Here is a 24,196-nt window from a genome sequence, read left to right on the forward strand (position 1 = left end):
TCATTTATAAACTTCTGGCATGTCCAGAGGAGCTCAAAACTCAGCACAAAAAGGGAGCATCCTCCTCATTTTCCCTCCTTTTTTAGGGAAAACCTAAACCAAATACTTCATGGCTTGGGTTGAAACGATTCCTGCCCGATTCCTGCCCGAAATTCCCTCACACCTGGATCCCTCAGCTCCTCACCTGGTTCTGGAAGCCCATGGCTGGCACGTTGCACCTCACAAGCAGCATCTTCCTCGTGGTTGCAGCCCTGGGACTCGGTGTTGAACTTGCAGTCCGTGACCGACTTCTCAAAGCCCGTGCAGTCGATCTCATTCAGGTGGATGGGACCCCATTCCTTGGGGAAAAACAGGGAAAAAAAGTCCTTTTGGGTGGTGAGGGAACATTCCCCAGCAGGCTGTTAATACCACAGTGACCTCCAGCATTCAGAACTTGGAAAAAAATCTGCTGATTTCTTGTAAAAATAAAACAAAAAGCCGTGAGGTTATGGTTAATAATTCCACCGCTTAAATTCTTTCCAGTATTCCCTGTGACTCCAGCATGCAGGAATCCCAGGAAAAGCCAAATTTCCACTGTTCCATCATTTACAAACTTCAGCTGTAGGAATTCACCAATTTGGTGACCTTTTGGCTGGGTCTTTGTGCTGGGATCTGCTCCCGCTCAAGGCCTGACATTTAACCGGGACATCGGCACATTGGCTGGGAATAAAACACCCACGGGGAGGGATGAGGGGTCAGGAAAAGAAAATCTGGGGCAGAAGCTGAGGGAAACAGCAGTGAACAACTGCAGAGAAGGGGCTCGAGGTGCTGGGACAGAAATGGAATAATTGGGTCCTCCCAGGATGAGCGGCAGCAGAAAATCGGAATTTCCATCAAGAAAAACATGGAAGGGAACTGCCAAAAGTGCTGGGACAAGAACGACCAAGGCGGAGATGTGAATGTGCTGGGCTCCATTTCACCCACAGTCCGTGGGTTTGGGCACCCTGGGCAGCCCTGTGTCCACCCTCACGCCACATGTGGGCAGGGTGGGAGGACATTCCCGGGGGAGGCTGCTGGGGAATGGGAATCTCGTCCCGTTTTTGTTCTGCCTCTCTCTCATTAAAATCCTGTTTGTGGTTCCCATCTGGAGCTGGCAGCACTTCCTGGTCATTCTGCAGCCACCGAGGGGCTGAGAGGGAGGAAGTGCCTTGACCGGAGCTGGAGGGGGAAGTTCCAGGAATGCAGGAGAGATCCAGACCGACATTCCCAGCCTGGCAAAGTCATTCCAGTGGGATGATGAGGATGACGAGGATGACAAAGATGACAAAGGACAAGGGCAGGGCCTCAGTGAGCCACAGAACCCTGGCAGGGCTGCTCTTCTTGGGGAAATTATGGCAATGGGGGCACTGAAATGGAGCCAAAATGGGATGAAATGTGAGGAAAACTGAACTTCCTCCCATGCCATCGCACTTAAAACCACCAGGATTTGGCCTGTCCTTCCAACACTTGCCTTCACCTACTCCCTGGAGTTTAATTCCATGCTCTCCCTCGCAGGACATCAGCACATCCATGAGCTCTGGGCTCAGTGTCTCCCCTCTTGTGGGAATAAGAATGAGTTGTTTTAATCTGTTGTTAATTAATTGTTGCAATTAATAAAGGTGGGATAAACCCTCCTCCCCCAGCCCAAGCTCTGTGGAAGGCTCTGCTCTCCCCCTCTGCCCTAACTGGGACTCCCAGTTAAAGCACTGGAGCTGATTTACCCTGTGCAATTCAACCCCCTTCGCACCCACGGTGAGGCTGATCCTTCCAAAGCAGCCTCAGAACACCCAAATTCCCCGGGATGCAGCTGGAACCAAACAAAAGTGCAAACAAGGACACGGCCTTGAGAGCTTGGAGAGCTCCCTGCACATCCAGGGCCAACAAAAAGCTCCTTTTCCAACCAAAACGTGACGCTCTGGCTGCCGAGGGACGTCCCCCATCCCAAGGGATGCTCCTGACAGGGAGCACTGATGGATTGTGAGCGTTAAAAGAAAGGGAAGCGCGTGGGGGGAGATTCCAGGCTGTGGGATGTGGCAGGAACAGCGTGTTCCACGTTCTGCTCCCGCTCGTGGCAGCCACTTCCACCCACCCCAGGATGATGGAGCTGGTTCTTCCATCCCGTTCCACACATCAGCAGATTCCATCCCACCACAAGAGGGTTTTGGCAAATCCAGCGGACAGGTCATGTTTTAGAGCTTCCAGACTTGGGACACCCACGTGTTGTTTCCTTCCCTCCCTTTCTCCAACTGGAAGGAATTTCCCCCTTTCCTTCATTCTCAAAATTTCCCCCCTTCCTTTATTCTCAAAATTTCCCCCATTCCTTCATTCTCAAAATTTCTCCCATTCCTTTATCCTCACAACAAGGATTTGGTGTCAGTTTTTTGGGGTTATTCTCACAACGAGGGTTTGGTGTCATTTTTTGGGTTATTCCCACAACGAGGGTTTGGTGTCATTTTTTGGGGTTATTCCCACAAGGAGGGTTTGGTGTCATTTTTTTTTTGGGTCTCCACCATGGGAACAAGGTGTGGGAATCACCAGGTGGTTTCAGCTCGCCTTTGACTCACCACTGACCACATTTTGGAATTTAAACCAACTCCCAAAGACAGGAAATCCAAACCCAAACCTGGCTATGAGCTGCTCAAATGCCCTTTCTGTTTATAATGAGCTAAATTACTGTCCTGGTTCTTAAATTGGAGCATTTGAAGTCTGGCTCCAGGACTCGTTTTTTGCCAGGAACCTTCTAGTAATGCATTACTCCATGGTGTGGTTCTAGAGGGCTCAAAGGGAATTTCAGAGCAGCAGATGAGATAATTAAGAATTAATTACTGGAACAGCTGCCTGAGCAAAAGGTCAAACTCATCATCCCCAGACTTTTTTCAGGAATCTTTTTAAGTCACATAATTCCAGTCTGGCCCCAAGAGACTTTATGAAGGTAAGGGAAAAAAAATTCCTGCTCCCCAAACCGAACATCCCGACAAAAATCCGCCGTGCCCTCAATTATGGGATGTCCCTGAGGGCGGAATGCTCTGTAACTCAGGGCACCAGGAGCTCCTGGAGCTGTGGAGGTCCTTACCTTGGCCCAGCCTGGCTCCCGTGATGGCCTCCTTGGCGCTGCCGAAGCCCAGCTCCCGGCACACCACGCTGGCCGACACCAGGTTCCAGTTGTCGTCGCACACTGTCCCCCCACTCCCCGTTTTCAGCACCTCCACCCGGCCTTCCCCCGGTGTTGGCTCCTCCTTTCAGCCTCACCAGGGGTTGCTGGAAGAGACAGAGGCAGGAGTGGGGTCACCGCAGCCTGGGGAGTGGCACCTCCGTCCTTTACGGGGGTTATTTGTGGAAAGCTGGGCCTAAAACCTTTCCTAGAATCACCTGAGACACCTTAAAAACATCCATCACATCGTTCCAACTGCAGGAACCTCTGCAGGGATTTTGGTGAGCACAGATTGTTTCTCACACCTCACGTGTGGGCAGGGAATAAAAAAACCCATCCCAGTTCTCTGCAGGTGCTTGGGCTTAGGAGCCTTTTCCTGTCCTGGGCTGAATATGGTAAAAACCAGTTTTATATCTCTTGGGAGCCTTGCAGGAGGGTTGGGAATGGCCCTGAGCCTGCCAGTGCCCAGCTCTCAGCCCCTGGCTGCCCTAAAGGGGTTTATTTGCTGCTCACATCTCCAGCCCAGGCTCCTGGCTTAATCCAGGACCAACGTTGAGCTCAAGGCCCCATAAAACCTGCCTAAGTGCTCGGTTCTGAGCAATAATAATATATAAATAATATCTAATAAATAATGGTAATAAATAATAAAGAAATACATAAATAATGAATGAGAAGTGGAAAAAAAGATCCGGCTTTTGCAGTCAGAAGTACCCAGCTGAGTGGCAGCTCCAGTTGCACTCATTTCGGGGTTTGTATTATTTAATTATTACCTGTTAATCACCTACTCCTCCCCCCAATGCCAAGCAGGGAGCTGCCAACTCCTGCTGCATCTGAGAGCTGAGTTTTGGCCGTGGGAGCAAAGTTTTAAGCGTGAAAACACCAAAAATCCTTCACTTTTCCGACTGGGAGCGTGCCTGGAGCACTTTCTCCAGGCTGGGGTCACACCAAGGACACCCAAAGCCTAAACAAAGGCTTAAGGAGTTACTTGGCAGCGCGTGTGGCTCGGGAGATTAACAATGATTTACAAAACCTTTTCACCTCCCGGGCCTAAATCCTGCAAGGCAGGAGGCTGGGATCCAGGCAGGGGTTGCATTATTCCCACCACAGAGGTGCTGGCACCTGGAAAAAGCCCAAAGATTCCCCTAAACCCACTCAGGCACAGCCACCCTGGGGGTGCAGCCACAAAATCCACAGCAAAACCTCCTCCTGTGAGAAGCCTCCCAAGATTCCCCCTCTATCCCAAGGCTGCAGCTGGAATATTTCCCTTGGCACCCACCTCTGCCATGTTAAGCTGTCCTTTCCTAGCCCCCGACACCGGCAATGTCCAACTCCAGCCTTGTTTTCCAACCCTTCTGCACCTCCCGGGATTTTCACACCTCGCTAGACTAAACAAACCCAGCTTTCCAACCTCGCCCGTGTTTTCCCTCAGGGCATTTCCTCGCCGAGGCCACGGAGGCAGAGGAAACGCCGGCTGATTTCCACGGGGAAGAGCAATCCAGCAGAATTCCCGTGCCTTTGGAACAGCACAGCCGGGCACGGCCTCCGCTGGCTCGGCCCAAGCGGCTCCAACAGGAGCCAGAGCCCGGGATTCGGTCACTCCTCGCTCGCAGCTTTGCCAGCTGCCGTGGGAGCCGCTCTCCCACCCTTTGGAGGTGGGAGAGGGAGGAAAGAGCCTGGAATCTGTGCGGGTGGGAGCTGAGCTGGGCGTGCTGGGGATGCCAGAGGGGCCCTCGTGGCTGCGGCACCTTGTGGGAATTCTGGTGGTGGATGGTTACAGCCCCAGAGGTTTCCTGCTCTAATTGGCAGCTAGATGGGATATGGGGAAGGAATTCCTTCCCTGGGAGGGTGGGGAGGGGATGGGGTGGAATTCCCAGAAGAGCTGGGGCTGCCCCTGGATCCCTGGAAGTGCCCAAGGCCAGGCTGGAGCAGCCTGGGACAGTGGGAGGTGTCCCTGCCCATGGCAGGGGTGGCACTGGATGGGCTTTAAATCCCTTCCCACCCAAACCATTCCACGATTCCATTTTCCCATCCGTCTGTGAGTGCTGCAGGAACAGCTCTGAACTCTGGGAATCTGCTGGGCAGGAGGGCCTGGAGGGCCAGGACACAGGGAACGGCTTCCCACTGCCAGAGGGCAGGGATGGATGGGATATCGGGATGGAACTCCTGGCTGTGAGGGTGGGGAGGGGCTGGGCTGGAATTCCCAGAGGAGCTGTGGCTGCCCCTGGATCCCTGGAAGTGCCCAAGGCCAGGTTGGAGCAGCCTGGGACAGTGGGAGGTGTCCCTATGGCAGGGGATGGGATAAGATGGGTTTAAGGTCCACTGTTCCCAGAGTCGTTCCCTCCCAGGCTTTTATCAGAGTAGGATTAGGTTGGATATTCAGGAGAAATTGTCCTCTTTGAGAGTGGTGAGGGGCCAGGATGGAATTCCCAGAGAATCTGTGGCTACCCCTGGATCCCTGGAAGTGCCCGAAGCCAGGATGGAACAACGCTGGCGGAAGGTGTCCTACCCATGGCGGGGGGAGGGGGGGGGATTAGCTGATTTTTAAGGCTTTTCCAAGCCATTTTGGCATTCCAGGCCAGGCTGTGCCTGCTCCCTGCTCACCTCCTGCCTGAAGGCCTTTCGGAAGCCGCTGTGGCTGCTGGGGGCGAAGGCCCGGCCGGGGACGCAGCTGACGACCGCCGGCATCCCGTTGTCACACGTGCTGTTCTTCCCAGTGCCCCCCGTCAGGTGGTTTCCCAGTTTTGCAGCTGGAAATGTGAGCCTCGTTCCCAGTGCAGTCCATGGAGTACGCCCAGTAGTGCTGCTTCCTTCTGCTGGCAAACATCCTGAAAGGAATCGAGGAGAAGGGGAAAATTAGGAATCCTTCAAAAAAAAAAAAAATGCACTGATGGAGCTAAATTTTGGGAGGAAAAATGCCCTGAGGTGAAGTGGGGATTGGACAGGATTATTTGGAAGCTGATCTGTTCATCCACACCATGACTCTGTTGAGGTGACATTTAAAAACATGGAATTATTCCAGCTGGAAAAGACCTCCAAGATCATCGAGTCCAACCACTTGAGAGGAAATAAATCCCCTGCGAAAACTGAGAAATCAGAGTAGGAACCAAAGGTGCAGCTGCAGCAAATGACACATTCCCAGGAGCAGAGATCCCACCCCACGCAGGGACAGGGATCAGCCAATTCCAAATGGACAAAGAGGGTTTGTGCAGATGACTGGGCTGGAGGAAAAAAAACTTCCAAAGCTTCCCAAAAAAACTTCCCCTTTTGCTGACCAGCAGCTATCAGCTGGGATTGGGAGAAATCCAAAGCCTCTCCGAGCCTCAGTGTTAACAACTGTGAGCCTGAGAGCAATTTCCGAGAGCAGGAGCAATTCCTCTCTGACTTGTTGTTGGCAGCAGCTCCTGCTTCTCGCTCCCAGACTGCCTGGAGCTGCTCCAGGCACTCCTGAGGAGGAAGGGGCACGTGTGATAAACTGGGAAGGGAAAGGATTCCGGAATCCAGCTCCATCCTACCGGAGCTGAGAGCTGGGGGAATGGGAATATGGGTCAGGTCAGCCTGAGAAAGGAGTTAAAAAACACAGGGAAGGCTCAGGGGAGCCCAAGCCCTGCTGGGATCTCCACGTGGCTCCGTGTGATCCCGGTGCTGCTCCTCATTCCAGGAGTCTCTGCCACGCAGAGCCGGGATCCAGGGATTAGCTGGGATAAATGGCACAGCGAGGCGGGTGGAATTTGGGGAGAAAAAGCAGCAGTTCTGGTTTGTGCAGCACAGAGAGCCTGGGGAGCAGCTCCAGAGGGGCAGAGAGCCTTTCTGAGGAGGTTTTTTGGGAACTCCACTGGGCAGGTCCAGGTTTTCCCAGCTGATCCCTTTAGGATTCAGATTTTGCAGGGTCACAGATGTTTGAGGGGACACTTTTCTCCCCTCTGCTCACGGAGCTCTGCTGCCCAGCTCAGCACTTTTCCAGCCTCTCCTGGCTCCCAGCCACTGACTAATCCTTGCTGGAAGCAGATCTCCCTGGGCAGAGGTTGGGGATGGATCCAGCCGGGCTGGAGAGGGAGCTGCCATTGCATCCCACGATGCTGGAAAAGGATGGAGCAGGGCCGGGATCCATCCCAGGCAGCAGCAACAGGACCCTGCCTGTCCTGTGGGGAAAAGTGGCTGTCAGAACCCACCTCAGACCTGTCAGGGACCCCTGAATCGAGGGAAAAGGGATGGGAAAATAGGAATAGAGTTAAAGTTTTAGAAATAAACCAAAGGAGGAGGCAACACAAAGCAGCAGCCACTTCCCAGCTATGCTCAGGGTGGAAGGGAGGACCTGCAGGAGCATTTTCACCCCTCTCAGAGGGTCCAGAGAGCTCCATGAGCTCCAGAGCGGACAAGGAACAGCCTGACTTAGGGAAGCAGGGATGGGGATGCCTTAGAATAGCAAACAATGACCTCATCCTGGAAATTTCATGAGGCATTAACATCTGGATGGTATTAACAGCCCTTGGGAGGCTGGGGAGAAATGAAGCCCCACCTCGTGTCCCCAGACTGAATCAATGTGAAAAAAGCAGAATTCAGCTGATCTCTGCAGGCAGAAACTCGGGGCTTTGCTGATGTTTCATTTTTAGCACAAAAGGGCCCAACTGGAATCAGTGGGAGCCCAGGGTGACGCTGCTCAGGTCAGAGGTGGGAATGAACATTCCTGCTGGGAGAGCTCGGCCAGTTCCAGGTCAGGCTGGAATTCAAACCATTTCTACTGGTGAGGAGAGCAGGATCTGCATCCCAGAAAAGCTTTGAGCAAAGCACAGGTGGAGCCCAAGGGCTGCAGGAAGAGCGGAGGGGTTGGGTAAGGAGCCCTCAGGATATTCCCCGATTCCATGAGTTGGGGGAGCAGAAAACAAATGATTGCACAAAAAATTCAGGAAAATTCACGCCAATCGCACTGAGCAGAGGCTGGGGAGCTGCTCCTCGGGGCTGTGAGCAGAGGTTTCAACCCCTGGGAAATTCCTTGAGTTAACAAGGTGCTGCTTTCAGCCTCAGGGAGGAGGGAGAGAGGGAGGGAGGGAAGCCAGGCCTGCCAAAGCCCTTCACATCCCAGCTTTTCCAGGGAAAAAACAAACCAGGAGGGTTCCTGCTACAAGAACTGAAGTGCTGAACTGCCTGTCACCTCTGAGCGGGTTTATAATGGGTGAGCAGACTGGTTAAGCTGGGAGCTGCGGTTTGGACTGACATTGATCCTGGAGCTGCTGAGCTCCTCCAGCCATTCCTTTGTCAACTCACAAAGGCTTCAAAAAGGCATCAGGTCCAGCTCTCTGATCCCAGATTTCTCCTCTCTCCAGCAGCAAAATGCATTAAATTCTGCTTTCCCAGCCAGAGCAGGGATTGGGAGGAGGAGTTAGAGCAGTGCCTATGTAAAACCCACGGTGAGGAGCGAACAAGAACAGGGAATCAACGTTAGATTTGTCTCATTTCCGAACATAAATCGCGCTGTCAGCTCCAGAGGCCGGGTTACAGTCAGGAATAAACCCCTGGCAGCGGGACAACGATGAACTAAGTTGTTTTCTTTCAAGCGAGATCCATCTGCAAATCATTTCACCTCCCACCATTGTGCAGGAGCAGAGCTCAGCAGGCAGGGCTGGGATCGGGGGCAGCGGGATCGGGGGGGATGTGGGAAGGGGCAGCCTTGGCCAGCAGAAACCTGATCCCAGCCTTTCTCCCTGCAGGAGCAGGAGCAGGAGCAGGAGCAGAAGCAGGAGCAGGAGCAGGAGCGGGAGCAGGAGCAGGAGCAGGAGCAGGATCTGCTCTTGGGAGAAGGGGATTCTCAAATTAGAGGGAGCAAAGTCTGAGGAATGAGGAGAAAGGATTTTTCTGGGGCTTCACATCCATAGGGAGAGCAGGTTTAGCTCCAGGGTGAGCCTTTCCCTGTCCAGAACAAACCACGTGGGACAAGCGTCCCCTGGCCTGGGCGAGAAGGTGCCACTGGTCATCAGCCCAGCCCCTTGACCTCAAATCCAAGGTCACTCCCAGCCCACAACTGGGAGCTTTCCCACCCCAGTAACACCAGTTGGACGTGATGCATCCGCCCATAGCACAAAGGGAAGCGGCCCAAGGAAGAATTCGGCTTTTAAACTCTGCTGACAAACAAAACCGTGCAGCTGCCAAGACTTTACGAGCCTCTCCCATCCAATAAAATGCCATCCCCATTTTTTCCAACCTGGGATAATGCTCAGCGTGTTTTCCAAAATATTTGTGGGTGCCAGAACCCAGCAAGGCCGAAAACAAGGAACGGGAGGGAGGTTTTGGGGCGCTGAGGCTCTTCAGCAGCAGAGATCTCCTGGGCTGGGATTTGGGGACACTTCACATTCCTAATTCCAGCTCAATTCACTGGGATTTTCAGCAGTGCTGAGTTGATGCTGAACAACCTTCTGTCAGTTTTTCCATGTGTCCAAGAGACAGGACAGCTCCCGAGCACCCGTTTATTTAAGGCAGATGGCTCCAGATGCTCCAGTTAATGCTTTTCTTGGAAAGGCCACAACTGGAAGCAGGAAAAATCTACTTTGTCTGTCTGGAGGTGATTTATTCCCTGCTCCTGCAGGGGATGGGAATCTCAGGGATGGGTCTGAGGGAAAGCAAACCCTCCTCAAACCGGTGTCCAGGCCCTGCTCATCTCCCTGGGAATCCTGCAGACAGAATCGCAGCGGGTTCTTTATTTTACGTTTTCCCTGTGCTGGCTTTGGGCTACTCCAAGCCAAGGACCTCTCTGACGGGTCAGGATCTTGCTAATGAAAGAAATGAAATGTGGCCAGGCTGATCCAGAGGGAATGTTCAGAAATAGCAATTCCACAGGCCAGCAGGAGCAGGCAGGAAAACCACAGCTCCTGCCTGGAGCGTTCAGCCCTCCCCTGAAGCAGCCGATGCTTTCCTGCTCCCCAGGTCACGGAGGAGGAAAGGAACGAGACAGAATTTCATTTGAACTGTTTTACATCTGCTGCAGGGTGTTTTTCCTAGGGAACAGTGTGGGAAGAGCCTGGTCTGGGATGAGGGCTGGTGACAAAAAGCAAAATGAAGCAATGACAACAAAAAAATATCCAGAGCTCCTGGCTCCCAAGGAACAGGAAACGCAGCCTAAACCTTTCCGCTTGCAGCTCTGGAAAACACAACGTTCTCCCTATAAATCAGCAGCTTCTTCCTTCGTTTCATAGGAATCCACAAATCTAGGGGGAAAAAGCAGCGCTGAGATCCCAGAGGATCCTTCTCCCAGCACCATCTGGGATGCACAGGCAGGAATTGCGCTCAGGGTGGGAAGGAGGAACCTGGGCACAAGGGAGCACAAGAAAGGCTCCTTTTATTCCAACTTGGACTTGGTTGGAGCTTCCAGCACATCCAGAACTGATCCAGCCTCTGGATTTCTGCGCAGGGATGGGGTGAGCAGTTGGAGACTGTGTATATTATGGAATGACAGGACAAGGGGGATTTAAACTGCCACAGGGCAGGGTTGGATGGGATATGGGGAAAGAATTCCTCCCCGTGAGGGTGGAGAGGGGCTGGGATGGAATTCCCAGAGCAGCTGTGGCTGCCCCTGGATCCCTGGAAGTGCCCAAGGCCGGGTTGGAGCACCCTGGGACAGTGGGAGGTGTCCCTGGGCATGGCAGGGGTGGCACTGGATGGGCTTTAAATCCCTTCCCACCCAAACCATTCCACGATTTTCTCGCAGCTGATGGATTTACTGGGACAGTGGGAGCAGTTTGGTCCCATCCCTCCCCTGCCCACCACACAGAACCACCCCTGCTGGAGGAAATGTTCATCCTCGAGCTGGAATTACAAAATAAAAAGGTTTTTTGGGCCAACTGCCCCATGTCCCACTCCAGGCCCTGTCAAACACTGATACTCATCAAGGTCTGCATCCAAAGGGTGAGGATCAAAGGGCTCCCCTGCCTGCACCAGGCAAACCCTGGCTGGAAAAGATCCCTGAGGGCACAAACCAGCCCTGCAGGACTCCAGGGGCAAATCCTGGCTGGAAAAGATCCCTGAGGGCTCAAACCTGCCCTGCAGGACTCCAGGGGCAAATCCTGACTGGAAAAGATCCCTGAGGGCACAGATGAGCCCTGCAGAGCCACAGAGGCAAATCCTGTCTGGAGGGGGGAAAAATCCTGGCTGGAAAAGATCCCTGGGGCACAAACCTAGCCCTTGCAGAGCCACAGACGAAAATCCTGTCTGAAGGGGGAGGAAATCCTGGCTGGAAAATACCTGTGAGGGCACAAACCAGCCCTGAAGGACTCCAGGGACAAATTCTGGCTGGAAAAGATCCCTGAGGGCACAAATCGGCCCTGCAGGATTTCAGGGCAAATCCTGGCTGGACCAGGCAAATCCTGGCTGGAAAAGATCCCTGAGGGCACAAACCAGACCTGCAGGACTCCAGGGGCAAATCCTGGCTGGAGGAGGAAAATCCTGTCTGGAAAATAACTGTGAGGGCACAAACCAGCTCTGCAGAGCCCCAGGGGCAAATCCAGGCTGGAAAAGATCTCTGTGGCGAGCGGTTACAAAAGAGCTTCTGAAAATGGATGAATTCCCTTCCAGGAGCCCTTTCCTTGTCAAATATGTGCAAACCCACGTGGTTCTGCTCGGGGTTACATCAGAACTGAGGAATCCCTCAGACTCAACCACTTGGAAAAGAAAAGTTGCCGGAGCTTTAAAGGGCCACAGGCTGCTGGTCAGGGCTCGCAGGGAGATCAGAGCCGGACCTGCCAAGTCCTGCAGATTCCGTGGCTCATCCATTCTCCAGATGCTTCACCAGCACTGATGCAACAAACAGAGCCCAGGCAAGGGCAAAGAAAGAGGCTGCTGGGGCAGGAAATGGGTCAGGGAACGAGGCGAGGAATGGGGTTGGCATCTCCTCCTCAGCTCTGCTCCTCTGCTCACACCGCCTTGGACAACTCACTTAAGGCCTTTCCCCTCCTTTTCCTTATTTTTCCCCCCATTTCTGTCTTTTTTTTGTCTACATTTACCACCCAGTTTTGCAAATCACTCTTTCCCTCTTTCCCCCTCAGCTGCAGGAATTCAAGTCTCCAAAATCCGTGCTGGAGCATCTCTGAAACCCTGGAACACAGAATTTATCCAACAGGGTTCACAGGCTGGGCTCCAGTTTTGAAAGCTCTTGTAGCCCTCAAGAATCAAAAATAACCCCTGTGATACCCAAAGTTGTTACATCTGAGGCAATTTCAGGTGTTCCAAGGATCTGATGTAAGAAGGGATTTAAAACCTCCCCAGCGGAGCCTGAGAAATCCATTTGCAGCACAAAGTTTGTCCTGAAACTTGGCAGTTTCTCCTCAAATCTTGCAGAGTTTTTGACTACGTGCTGTCAGGAAGGTATCGGAGCCTCAGGGCATTCCAGGGCCTCCCCAGGCTGCTTTCCAAACCCTGCAACTCGCTTTTCCCTGCTGCAGTTTAGGAAATGTTTCCCGTTTTTCCCTTGCTGGAGAAGTTGTGTTTACCCAGGGCCGTCAGAGGGAACTTTGTTCCCCTGCTTCCCCTACCCTGCCTCATTTTCTTCACCTGGGAAAAAGGTTAATCAAAGCCTGAAACCCACTTGGAAACAGCTCTGGGTGCTGAAGATCTCAAAGGGTTTTTAAGAAAATCCTATTAAAGGGATTAACCCAAAGGCCAGGGAGCCAACACTTCGAACTGCGCTGGAAAAGCACCTGGGAAAAGACGGGAAACGGGAGGAAATTTGCGCTGGCAGCTGGGAAAATGGGAGAGGGAGTTTTCCATCTGTGACTGGGGGATTCATCCACCCCACAGGAAGCCCTGAGTAGGTCTGACACCTGTAGTTAGGCGAGGACCAGCCCTGCTGCACATTAAAGTCACAGAAATGGGACATTTTCCTTCTGGACCTGGCGTCAGGAACGTGCTAAAGCCCATCCGTGGCTTTCACCGGACAGCCCCTTCCCTTTTCCTTGGATTTAGACGGGCTGGAGGCCACAGCCGCTCCTTGGAATGAGCTCACACCCAGCGATGCTGCTCCAGGTGTATCGTGAGGAAGCTGCTCCGCGGCTCACCGCGCTTGAGTCGCGTGCCGTTCCAGATGTTGAACATCTGCCCAGTGCTTCCCAGGATCGGCATTCCTGTATTCCACCTCTCACTCATCATTAAACATCCCTGTTCTCTCTGCTGGGCCATCCCAGGGAATGTTATCCAGGTGGAAAAGCTGGAAAACCCCCAAGGCAAACAGAGGACTCGAAGGACTCGGTTGGATGTGATCTTGGAGGTCTTTTCCAGCCTCAATGATTCCTGGGATGACCAGTGATTCCCAAGCTCCTCCTGCAGGGAAGTCAGGTGCAGAGAGAGCAAACTGCTTCTCCAGAGCCCCAAAAAGGCAGGGAATCCTATCCAGGATCCTGAGGGTTCAACTCCTACCTCCTCCTGAGGATCCCTCCTGCAGCAGGGAACACAGCTGGACCCCCAGCTCTAAAGCAGCCACCTTCTGGTCAAGGATATTTGGGTTTTCCTCTCCTGATCCAACAGATTTGGGGTTTTCCCTCTTCTTCCCACTCCCCCAGCCTGGCGGGAGCTCTGTTCCCCAAATCCCAGGACATCCGGCCTGTCCCTGCCAGCACCAGATGCTGAGGGGAGAGCACTGAGCCGGGTAACGCGGAACAATCCTGCCCTGCTGCATTCCTGCAGCTTCCAGGCACCTCCACCTCACGGATTTTCCAAGCCAGAGGGTGGACTTTAGTGATCCAAAGCCCTGGATGGATCTGGGAATCCCGTGCTGGGATTTACGGCATCAGAGCATCAAGCAGAGAGAGAAACCAACCCACTGAGGCTGAGGAGGAGAGAGAAAAGTCGCAAGGACGCAAAAAAATGCAAACCTCCCGAAAGATGGGAAGCTTGGGAATGCTGGGAGGTACTTTGGGATTTGCCTGTTATTCTTGCAATTATTTCTGCAGCCTAACAAATCCAAATGAGTTGTTCCATCTGTTTCCAGAAGAGCTCTGAGCACAGCAGGAATGGGATACCCGAGACCCACAGCAGGACTTGAGATCCCTGTATTCCCCACTCTGGGACTCGAAATTCCTGCATTTCCCACTCCAGCACTCGAGATCCCTGTATTCCCCACTCCAGGACCCAAAATTCCTGCATTTCCCACTCCAGCACTCAAAATTCCTGCATTTCCCTCTCCAGCACTCAAGATCCCTGTATTCCCCACTCCAGGATTTGAAATCCTTCTATTTCCCACTCGGGACTCGAAATCCCTCTATTTCCCATTCCAGGACTCCAGATCTCTCTATTTCCCACTCCAGGACTCAAAATTCCCGTATTTCCCACTCCAGGCTGGGCATCTGGACATTTCTTTCCCCCTGACTCACTGGCCTGGGTCGTCCTTGTTGGTTATTTTACAGCAGTGAAAAATAAGGTGCGAATGGAATTTTTGCTCTTGGATTTGGGAAAACATTCCCGGGACCAGTGTGGCACCTCAGGCTCTGTCCAGAGGTATCCATCCCATCCCATCCCATCCCATCCCATCCCATCCCATCCCTTCCCATCCCATCCCTGTCCTCCAGAGATGCTGAGTCAGGCACAAAAAGAAATCCTGCTCCAACCTGGGATTCTGTTTGGTGCTTCCAGCTCTTTTGTCATCATTTTTTTTTGGCCTGAGTTTGCCGAGGAAGATAAAAACCTGAGCAAAGCAGCGAGAAATGAGGCATCGTTTCATTCCCGGAGGGAATTCGTCTCCTGATGGCTCTAACAGACCACAGTGACGTTTTCAGCATCTGTCTGAGAGCAAAACCGACCCCAATCCCATCCCCTTTTCCCTTCTGGAGCTGGTTCAGAGCAGGGAATTTTGTCTGAGAGCAAAACCGACCCCAATCCTGTCCCCTTTTCCCTCCCGGAGCTGGTTCAGAGCAGGGAATTCTCGATGGAGCAACTCAAGGGTTTGCTCCGGCTCTGAACAAAGAGCGAAACCTCAGAGGGGAATTCAGGAGACTGCAGAGCTCAGCTTTATGTTGGAAAATTCAAGAACAAAGGATCAAAATGAGCACGCTGAGGGTTCTCCAGGAGAAAGGGCTGCCAAGAGCTTTTTCCCAGTAATTCTTTGGGAGTGGAATGGTTTCCTTTGGCTGCGGAGGTTTTGTTACACTGGGGCTGTTCGATAATGCAAATCCAGGCAGGAATAGTTTATCCTCCAGCTGGGCTGATGGTGAAAACAGATTCCAGAGAAAAACTGGGAGCAAACGACACCTAATGGATAAAGCAGATTCCCCAAATCCCCCTCTCTGTGCTCGATGGACACGTGGAGAGCCATCCCACAACCAGGAAAACTCTGGGAGCAAGAGGGAGCTGGGGTTACACCATGCCTCGTTCTGGGGAGGCAGAGATGTGATGGAGAGGGATTTGGGATAAGGGAGGGAGGGACAGGAGGGGGGGAATGGTTTGGAATAGGAAGAGGGCACGGTGAGATGGCACATTGGGAAAAAATCCTTCCCTGGGAGGGTGGGGAAGGGCTGGGCTGGAATTCCCAGAGGAGCTATGGCTGCTCCTGGATCCCTGGAAATGCCCAAGACCAGGTTGGAGCAACCTGGGATAGCGGGAGGTGGCACTGGATGGGATTTAAATCCCTTCCCACCCAACCCATTCCATGATTCCACGATCTCAGCTGGGACTGCCAGCATCCTACAGCACAAATCAGTACAGAAATGAGGGAAAAATGTGTGAAACTCTTCCGTGCTGGGCCGTATTTCCTCTATCCCAATCCTTTCCCTGCCAAGAGCCACATCCAGGGCCCGCAGAGCTGCTCCTCTCCAGCCGGGACACAAACCCCTGGCAGAGGCTCCGAGCTCCGTTACGAAACCGGGGACTTGGAGCCTCGGCCATCGGGGCCAGCCCAGAGGAAAGGGTTTGTTTTTGAGCCCTCACAAAAGGATTCCTGGCTTGGAAAAGTTTTCACATGAGCCTCGGCTGCTTTTGTTTCCACCCTCTGAACCAAACGCTTCCCCACAGCTCTGGGTCCGATGGCAAAATCCCACCCAACTTTTGTAATATTCGCCTGCACCGTTCGCCCCGGGCTTTGTGCTGGCAGGGGATGCCCAGGATGGTTTCTCTGGGGCCTTCTCCGTGCCCAAACCCGGCCGTTCCCTTTCCTTTTGGAGGATGCTCAGGAATCCATCCAGGGACAGGATCCTATTCCTAGAAATCCCAGGCTGCAGACGCTGCCCTGGTGCTGAATCACCCTGGAGTTTGGATTTCTCTCTGCTCTGTCCCTGGATAATCCATTGTCATCTCAATCCTGCTTTAAGAGCCCCACGATCCTCTCAAACTCCTCTTTCCTTCCCTAAGCCTGGCCTAACCCACTGCCCCTTAAATAAAACCTATTCGGATCATCCTTTCTCACTCCCAGCAGAGCTCCAGCATTTCTTTGCTTCCAAACCTTGGGAATGAAGGGTGAAACTTGGACAAGAAATTGATTTTTTTCCTCCTATCCACAACTCAACACAAAAATCTTCCCACAGGGGCTTTGTCCATCCCAGGGGCACCTTAAAAACCTTCACTTCCATTAAAATCTCAGCCACCAAAGGAAAATGACTCTTTTTTAAAGCTTTCCCTCCACATCCATCGGAATGGGTGGGATCTGTTTGGGTTTAAACATCTGGAGCTGAGCCTCTGAGTCACCCCAAGGTCCCGGCTGTAAAATAAACACAGGAGGATGGGACAAAGCCGGGGGCGGGGGGGGGACAGTGGCCCCTGGGGACAGCAGCCAGGCTGGGGCTGCCAGACCAGAGCAGCACAAAAGGGTTGGGGAGCAGAGTCAGGCTTAGGGGCCAGGAACAAACCCAGCGCAGATTAGGGCTGACAAAGCCTGGCTCAGCTGGGAAAGGCTCCAGGAGCCTCCTGATTGCCCGGGCAGAGTGAGGGGACAGCGCTGGGAAAGGCTGGGGACACCAGCGAGGGAGCAGAGCAGGAGCAGTGGAGCCTGGAGAGGCTTTGGCACGGGCAGGCTCAGCTTAGGGCAGGCTCAGCTTAGGGCAGGGACACGGCTCTGTCCTGGCAGCAGCAGGGCTGGGGGGTTCCTGATGGGCACAGCTTTGTCAGACCCTGTCTCCTTTCTGCCGAGCTGCCTCAAAGTGTCTGCGTCAGGCACTGAAAGTGGGGAAAGTTTATTGCCAAGGCACAGCAAGGTCAGGAACACCGAATTAATTAAATTAAATCAAATCAAATCTCTGCAAAAGACCTCCAAGCTCGTTAAGCCCAACCTCTGACTGATCAGCACCTTCTCACCCAGACCATCCCACTCCGTCCTGAGGACAAGTTCAATATTTGAAGAGCAGAATGGTCTTTAAGGGCCCTTCCAACCCAAACCCTTCCCTGATTCCCACACCACACAAATGGCCACAAAACGGCCGCTGAGGCAAATCATCGCGCTCCCTTTGAATTCACAGCACCAAAACTCGGGGGGTTACCCCCATATCAGCTCCATGAACATTCCCCTGACGTCAGGAGGTGCTGAAGACCCTCCCAGGCCCACAGAGCAGCAGAATTTGTGCTGTCCTTGGGCTTTGGGTTAGAGAATTAAACGTTCACAGCGAGGCGAAACTCAAACCCTGTTGTCACTGATTTTTGAACTTTTACATTTCTCCAATCCTGCGCTGCCTGCTGGGTCACTCTGAGGTTTCCTGTGGCCTCTCAGCTGCTGCTCTCTCGTGCTGGTCACACATAACAAACCCTCGCTAGGTTTGCTCTCCAAGGACACCTCCATTGTCCCAGCCCCCAAAATGTGTGAACTAAAAGCCTCTGAAGAGGAGAGGGCAAACTTGGGGTAATTACATCATTAACGGAGGTTAGAATTGGAGAATTAACCCTGATATGCAAATGGGTCAAACTTATAAAAGGCTGAGGAACCCGGAGTCCATCTTGGGTGGAGCCTTTGGCCTGCCCAGGGTGAACCTTTAAAGGCCCCGCAAATCAATCCCTGCTTTTATTTTCTGACTCTCGTCTGGCCTCTGTTTTCAGGAGCCACATTGAGGCATCATCACAACAAACAGGTGAGGAAAGCCTTTCTAATTAAACACCGAGAGCTGCAGGACACAGAGATGAGGTGGGGGGCACCTGTGTGACAAATCTCCATGGTGGGGACAGAGATTCCACTGATTTTCATGGCAAAAAGCTGGAAAAGAGGGAGATTTACCTGGGGACAAACCACAACCTCATCCCCCTTCCCTCCCTGCGCCTTCCAGCTCAGTTCAGCCTCATCCAGAGCCTGGTTTGACTGTGAGCTCCTGAGCAGGGCCTGGCAGAGCCTCTCCCCGCTCGTTAAAAACCTGGAATTAGCAGAATCACCGAATGCTTCGTGTTGGAAGGGACCTTAAAGCTCATCTCATCCCAGCCCTGGGACACCTTCCCCTATCCCAGGTGGTTCCGAACCCCATCCAACCTGGCCTGGGACACTTCCAGGGATGGCTCAATCCACTTTTAACCTGGCACAACCAAAGCCTTTGAGCCTCTTGGGCTTTGAAGTGAGATTTTTGTGCCTCCCAAGTACCCAGAGGGGAAACGAAGGCCAGAAATAGCAGCAGGGCCTGGCGTGCTGAGCCAGACCTGTCTGGCCACCGTCTGGCCAAAGCCCTGGGCTGGCCTCAGGTACCAGAGCTATTTGTGAGCCTCTAAAAGCTGCAGAAATTCGATATATTTAGAGCCTGGCCTATTTGAAGGCTGTGTGGGCGCACGCAGAGGAAGGAGTTCGACAGCAAATATTTTGCTAAGGATGTTTTGGGGCGTGCGTTAAATCAGATCCCGCTGGGGCGTTGATTTCGGGAATCAATTAAGGTAGGAATCGGGTCACTGGGGCCTTTAAATCACTGGAGGAGCCGGGAAAGCAGCTGCAGGTGGGTCTGGGCTGAGTTTGGATAGCACAGAGTGACTGCAGGAGCTGTTGGAAAAGCAGGGATGGCATTCCCAGCTTTGGGAACACACAGGGAATCACTCGGATTTCTGAGCTCCTGACACCCAGCAAAGGCTCTGCACCTCCATCAGCCTCCAAGGAATCCTCTGAAAGCTGCAGTGGGGGTGGAAAGCAGCAAAAAAGATGGAATTTGAACAAGGGAGGGGTGGATTTCTGGTGCTGCCGGGAGGATTAACCCCTTCCTGCCTGTCTCCCCCATCCTTATCACTCACCCTCCCCCCAAACACTTCCCTGTGCCCATCGCAGGAGCAGAGGTCAAGCACTGCCCATTCCCAGCAGGAAAAGGGATGGAAAAGCTCCGGGATGGGAAGAGGTGTGACCTAACCCTCCAAACACGAGCTGTGATGGGAAGAGATCTGTCTGAGCACATCCATATAGAATGGCCGGGTGATTTATGGCCATGGAAAATGTCATCCTATCCCGCTGACCCGCGGCTTTTCCAAAGCGGGAAGCGGAGCTGTGCACGGCGGCCAAGGAAAATAAACTCGGCTCAGGGGTTATCGAGCTGCTCCTGAAGGAGTGGGGGCTCCTCGAGAGGCAGAGCTGAGCCAGACTGGGGCAAAACGCCACCGAGCAGGGCCCTGGCACCGTGGGGTCACGGCTGCTTTTCCACCCCCTGATTTTCTGTGGGAAACATTCCCAGCCCCAGGGAATTTGCACCAAACGGGCTTTAAGATTTTGTAAATGATGACCAAAAGCTGAGAGAATTGGGATTGCTCAGAAGCTTTGGGGTGACCTCATTGTGGCCTTCCAGTGCCTGAAGGAGCTGGGAGAAAGATGGAGAGGGATTTGGGACAAAGGCTGGAGGGCCAGGACACAGGGAATGGCTTCCCACTGCCAGAGGGCAGGGCTGGATGGGATATTGGGAAGGAATTCCTGGCTGGGAGGGGCTGGGATGGAATTCCCAGAGGAGCTGTGGCTGCTCCTGGATCCCTGGCAGTGCCCAAGGCCACGCTCAAGGATCAGAACCTTTTCCCAATATTCAACTAAAACCTCCCCTGGCCCAGCTCCAGCCGCTCCCTGGGATCACCCGCCCAGCATCAGCCCTCGCTCCTGTTCCCAGCAAACAGATCCGTTTGGGACTCACAAGCAGGGTGGGAATGCAGCTTGGGAAGGTGGAATCCGACAGCCAAGCTCGATGCAGCACCTCCAGCCAGGCCTATTTTAGTAAAGCCTGGTTTGAGCAGCGGGGGGAGCACGGACTGGAATCTCTCCCTGGGAATTCCGGTGGGATCGCTCCGGCTTTGCTCTGTCAGTGCGGAAGCTGATGGAGAGTCCTGACCGCAGCGGGGCTCCGAGGAAATTCCAGCCCCCTCACCCCTCATTCCAAAGAGAAAACATCACTTGGACAAGCCCTGGGCTCCAGGCTGCTCCCAGGCTCCCGGGGGAGCTCCCCGGGCTCCCAAGCCCCCGATGAACGCGAGGAATGACTGCAGCATTCCCAGGCGCGTTGGGAAGGGCAAAGACTTCCAAACTCGCCTTCACAGGAGGCTTTGGACTCCCCTGGTGTGGATTTGTGAGCCCCTGAGTCACCCTGCTCCTCGTTTCTGGCTCCAGCTGTGCCCCACTGGCTGCTGAGGGGATAAAGCAGAGAGAAGAGAAGGAAAACTCACAGGGGGAAGGAGCCGAAACATTTGACAGCCACTTGCGACTGCAAGGAGCTCCCGCGATGGCATCCCAAACATTCCAGCTCCTCACCTCCAGCCTTAATCCTGCTGCAAGGGAACCAGCAGGGAAGGAGCCCTTCAGCTCCAGGGATTTTATAGGGAGAGGGGGGAAAGCAGCTGGAATTTGCAGAGTGGAAGCAGCGGTGTGGTGGGAGGGTTCCTGAAATTCGGGGAGAAACAGAACCCCGGAGTGGTTTGGGTGGGAAAGGAGCTTGAAATCATCCTGTGCCACCCCCCCTGCCGTGGGCAGGGACAGCTCCCAGGGTGCTCCAGCCTGGTTTTGTGCACTTCCAGGGATCCAGGGGCAGCCACAGCTTCTCTGGGAATTCCGTCCCAGCCCCTCTCCACCCTCCCAGGGAAGGGTTTTTTCCCCCAGTCTCTAATTTTCACCTGTTTTCTGTCAGGTTGAGGCAGGCAGGGACGAGCTGGGGGTGAGAGCAGCCCCTGCCCGGGAACTGCAGCACTTCCACCCCCCTCAGTGCAGCTCCTAAAAATAAATCCCCTTCTCCCTTTTGCATCCCTTTCTCCCGAGCGATTGCGCTGATGGATCCGGGCTTCTGCTCCGGGAATCGCTTCAGCCTCCTGATCCCTCTGAAGTTTCAGCACCCCCAGAGCAGCAGCTGAGCTCGTTCCCAATTATCCGACGTGCTCCGCTCATGCAGCCCCAGCGCTGAGCTCATGGAAAAGCAGAGCCCTCCAACGCTTCCATGATTCATTTCTGGAGCAGCTGGGAGTGAGGTGACCTCCGTCTAGACTAAACCAGTTTTTCTCCCAGGTGTTTTGAGGACTCTCTGTGGCTTCAGGGCTGCCCAAAGCCACCCCTGGTGTTCCACGATCCCGCCTCATTCCCTGCGACACAACGGAGCCATTGATGGAGCGGCTCGGGATGATCCCTCCCGAGCCAGGGGAAGCCGAGGTCAGGGCAAGGAAAGGAATTTAATCCCTCACGTCCTGTACCTGCAGCCCTTCCCTGGAACGCTGAGCGCTCATCCCGAGAGCCCGGATCCGCTCCAGCTCACGAACAAACCCAAGGATTCATCCCTGGGAACCACGCTGGGATGTGCAGCACATCCAGGATGTTCCCTGGCTGCTTAAAAGGAGCTGGAAAACGCTTACGGGGGGGGGGCTCTTTCCATAAATTTTTGCCAAGAGCAGCCAGGGGATTCAGACAGGGAAAAATCCAAGAAAAGGGAGGCGCTGCCTGAGGCACCACAAACTTCCCAAGCTGAGGAGTTGAAGGGAAAAAAGCCTTTTTTCCCTTTTTTCCCCCTCCAAAGAGCTCATCCCAGCTCCCTTCCAGCCCAGCATTCCCTCATTCCTTTCTCCCGCAGAAATCCCACTGGGATGTGATCCGAGCCCTCCGGTTCTGCCTTTTCCCGGCTCTCCCCCTCAGCCTCCCGGTGGGACCGGGGACAGCCCCGAGCCTTCCCCACAGCAGCGAGCAGCCCACGGCTTCCCCTCCTCACCTCCAGCTCGAATCCCACATTCCCACAAACATTCCACACTTTTATCCCGCTTTCTCCGTCCCTGCTCCTCCAAAGCACGCCAAAATATCTTTAAATCTTTCCCTGTCAACCCAGCCACGGCTGGAGGAATTATCCCACCCCAAATCCAGCCCTTCCTGCTGCCCCCGTTATCCCAGAGAGCTCCAACCCAGCCCCAGCATTAAAAGGGGAGAGAAAACTCCGGATTTTTGTCCTTTGGAATGAAAAAAAGGCTGGAAGTTCTGTGAGCACAGCGCACATTTTGTCCCTCTAAATTCATCCTCTGAAATGCCAAAAGAACGGCTTCCAGTTTTGAAAAGTGGATTGGGGAACTGGGAATAGCAAAAAATAAATAAAATAAATCTCCGACTGTTTCAAATTCTGATTCTTTCTCTGACATTCTGAAACTGGAACCTGAATTTTGCCTCTCCAGCCCAGCCAGGAGCAGCCAATGGTTTGTTTTAACTACAGAGATGGGATAAACATGGGATAAACATGTGGGATAAACATGTAGGATAAACATGTGGGATAAATTGATATGTGGAATAAATAATGTGAATAAATATGGGATCAACTGATAATATGGATAAATATATGGGATAAATACGGGATCAATTGATAATATAGATAAATATGTGGGATAAATACGAGATCAACTGATAATATGGATAAATATGTGGGATAGATACGGGATCAACTGATAATATGGATAAATATATGGGATAAATACAGGATCAATTAAAAATGTGTTTAAGTCCCAGCCACCCCCATCCCACAGGACTCTGGATAAGAGTTTTACCCCCGTTTACCTCAATTTGATTAATCAAGCGGCACATTTTGTCTCTCAAAATTCATCCTTTGAAATATTAACAGAACAGCTTCCAGTTTTGAAAAAATGGATTGAGGAACTGGAATAATTCATAGTAACAAAACCCAAAAAAAACCCCTCAAATGGCTTCAAATTCTGATTTCTTTCTCTGACATTCTGAAACTGGAACCTGAATTTTGCCTCTCCAGCCCAGCCAGGAGCAGCCAAGGGTTTGGTTTAAAACTACAGAGATGGATAAACATGGGATAACATCGGTGGGATAAACATGTGCGGATAAAACATGTGGGATAAACATGTGGGATAAAGATGAATATGTGGATATAAAATAATGTTGAATAAATATGGGATAAACTGATAATATGGATAAATATAGGGGATAAATATGGGATCAGCTGATAATATGGATAAATATGTGGGATAAATATGTGGGATAAATACGGGATCAACTGATAATATGGATAAATATGTGGGATAGATACGGGATCAATTGATAATATGGATAAATATATGGGATAAATACAGGATCAATTAAAAATGTGTTTAAGTCCCAGCCACCCCCATTCCCACAGGACTCTGGATCAGAGTTTTTACCCCGTTTACCTCAATTTGATTAATCAGGGAGTTGTCAAACTTGAAGCCGGGGATCCTCTTCTCGCTGCACACCACTCCCACGTCCTCGGTGTGCTTGCAGTCGGTCACTCCCCAGCCGTTGGAGCCGCAGGCCGCCAGGCTGCTCTCCTTGCCCGTGCAGTGCACGTTGTCCAGCCAAATTTTCCCTGCAATGCGAAGAAAACACAACTCAGGCTCCACGAGGAGAAATCTGGGAGCTGTTTTCCAACCTAATCCCAAGAGTAAAACCCCCTTGGGACGCAAGCGCTGCCGGGATTTTCCACAGGAATTCGTTTCCCTTGGCAGCCCCAGCGGTGTTCCAGCAGCCCCAGAGCTGCTCCCTAAAAAGCAGAGCGGGAAGAGCCCCCCAGAGCCTGGATTCGGGGATTTGAGGCCTTGGCTGGGAATGCTCCTCCCACCGGTTTGTTTCTGATGTCACGGCCTCTTCCTCGCTTGGGAATCTCCTGCTGTGCCTGCGGAGCCAAAATCCACAAGTTTGGG

The 24,196-nt window shown here is 52.8% G+C and overlaps 1 protein-coding gene across 1 annotated transcript in view; it reads right to left on the reverse strand.

The window, feature by feature from the left end:
* LOC120411134 (lysyl oxidase homolog 2-like) overlaps nucleotides 1-24,196 on the reverse strand; it is a 39,560-nt gene that overhangs the window by 14,229 nt on the left and 1,135 nt on the right. Inside the window, 7 exon segments of the mRNA XM_039564157.1 lie at nucleotides 185-223; nucleotides 225-336; nucleotides 3,091-3,239; nucleotides 3,241-3,276; nucleotides 5,771-5,911; nucleotides 5,913-6,017; nucleotides 23,687-23,862. Of these exon segments, the coding sequence (XP_039420091.1) occupies nucleotides 185-223; nucleotides 225-336; nucleotides 3,091-3,239; nucleotides 3,241-3,276; nucleotides 5,771-5,911; nucleotides 5,913-6,017; nucleotides 23,687-23,862 (758 nt within the window).

The sequence above is a fragment of the Corvus cornix genome, chromosome 22 (assembly GCF_000738735.6).
Source record: "Corvus cornix cornix isolate S_Up_H32 chromosome 22, ASM73873v5, whole genome shotgun sequence".
Classification (NCBI taxonomy): domain Eukaryota; kingdom Metazoa; phylum Chordata; class Aves; order Passeriformes; family Corvidae; genus Corvus; species Corvus cornix.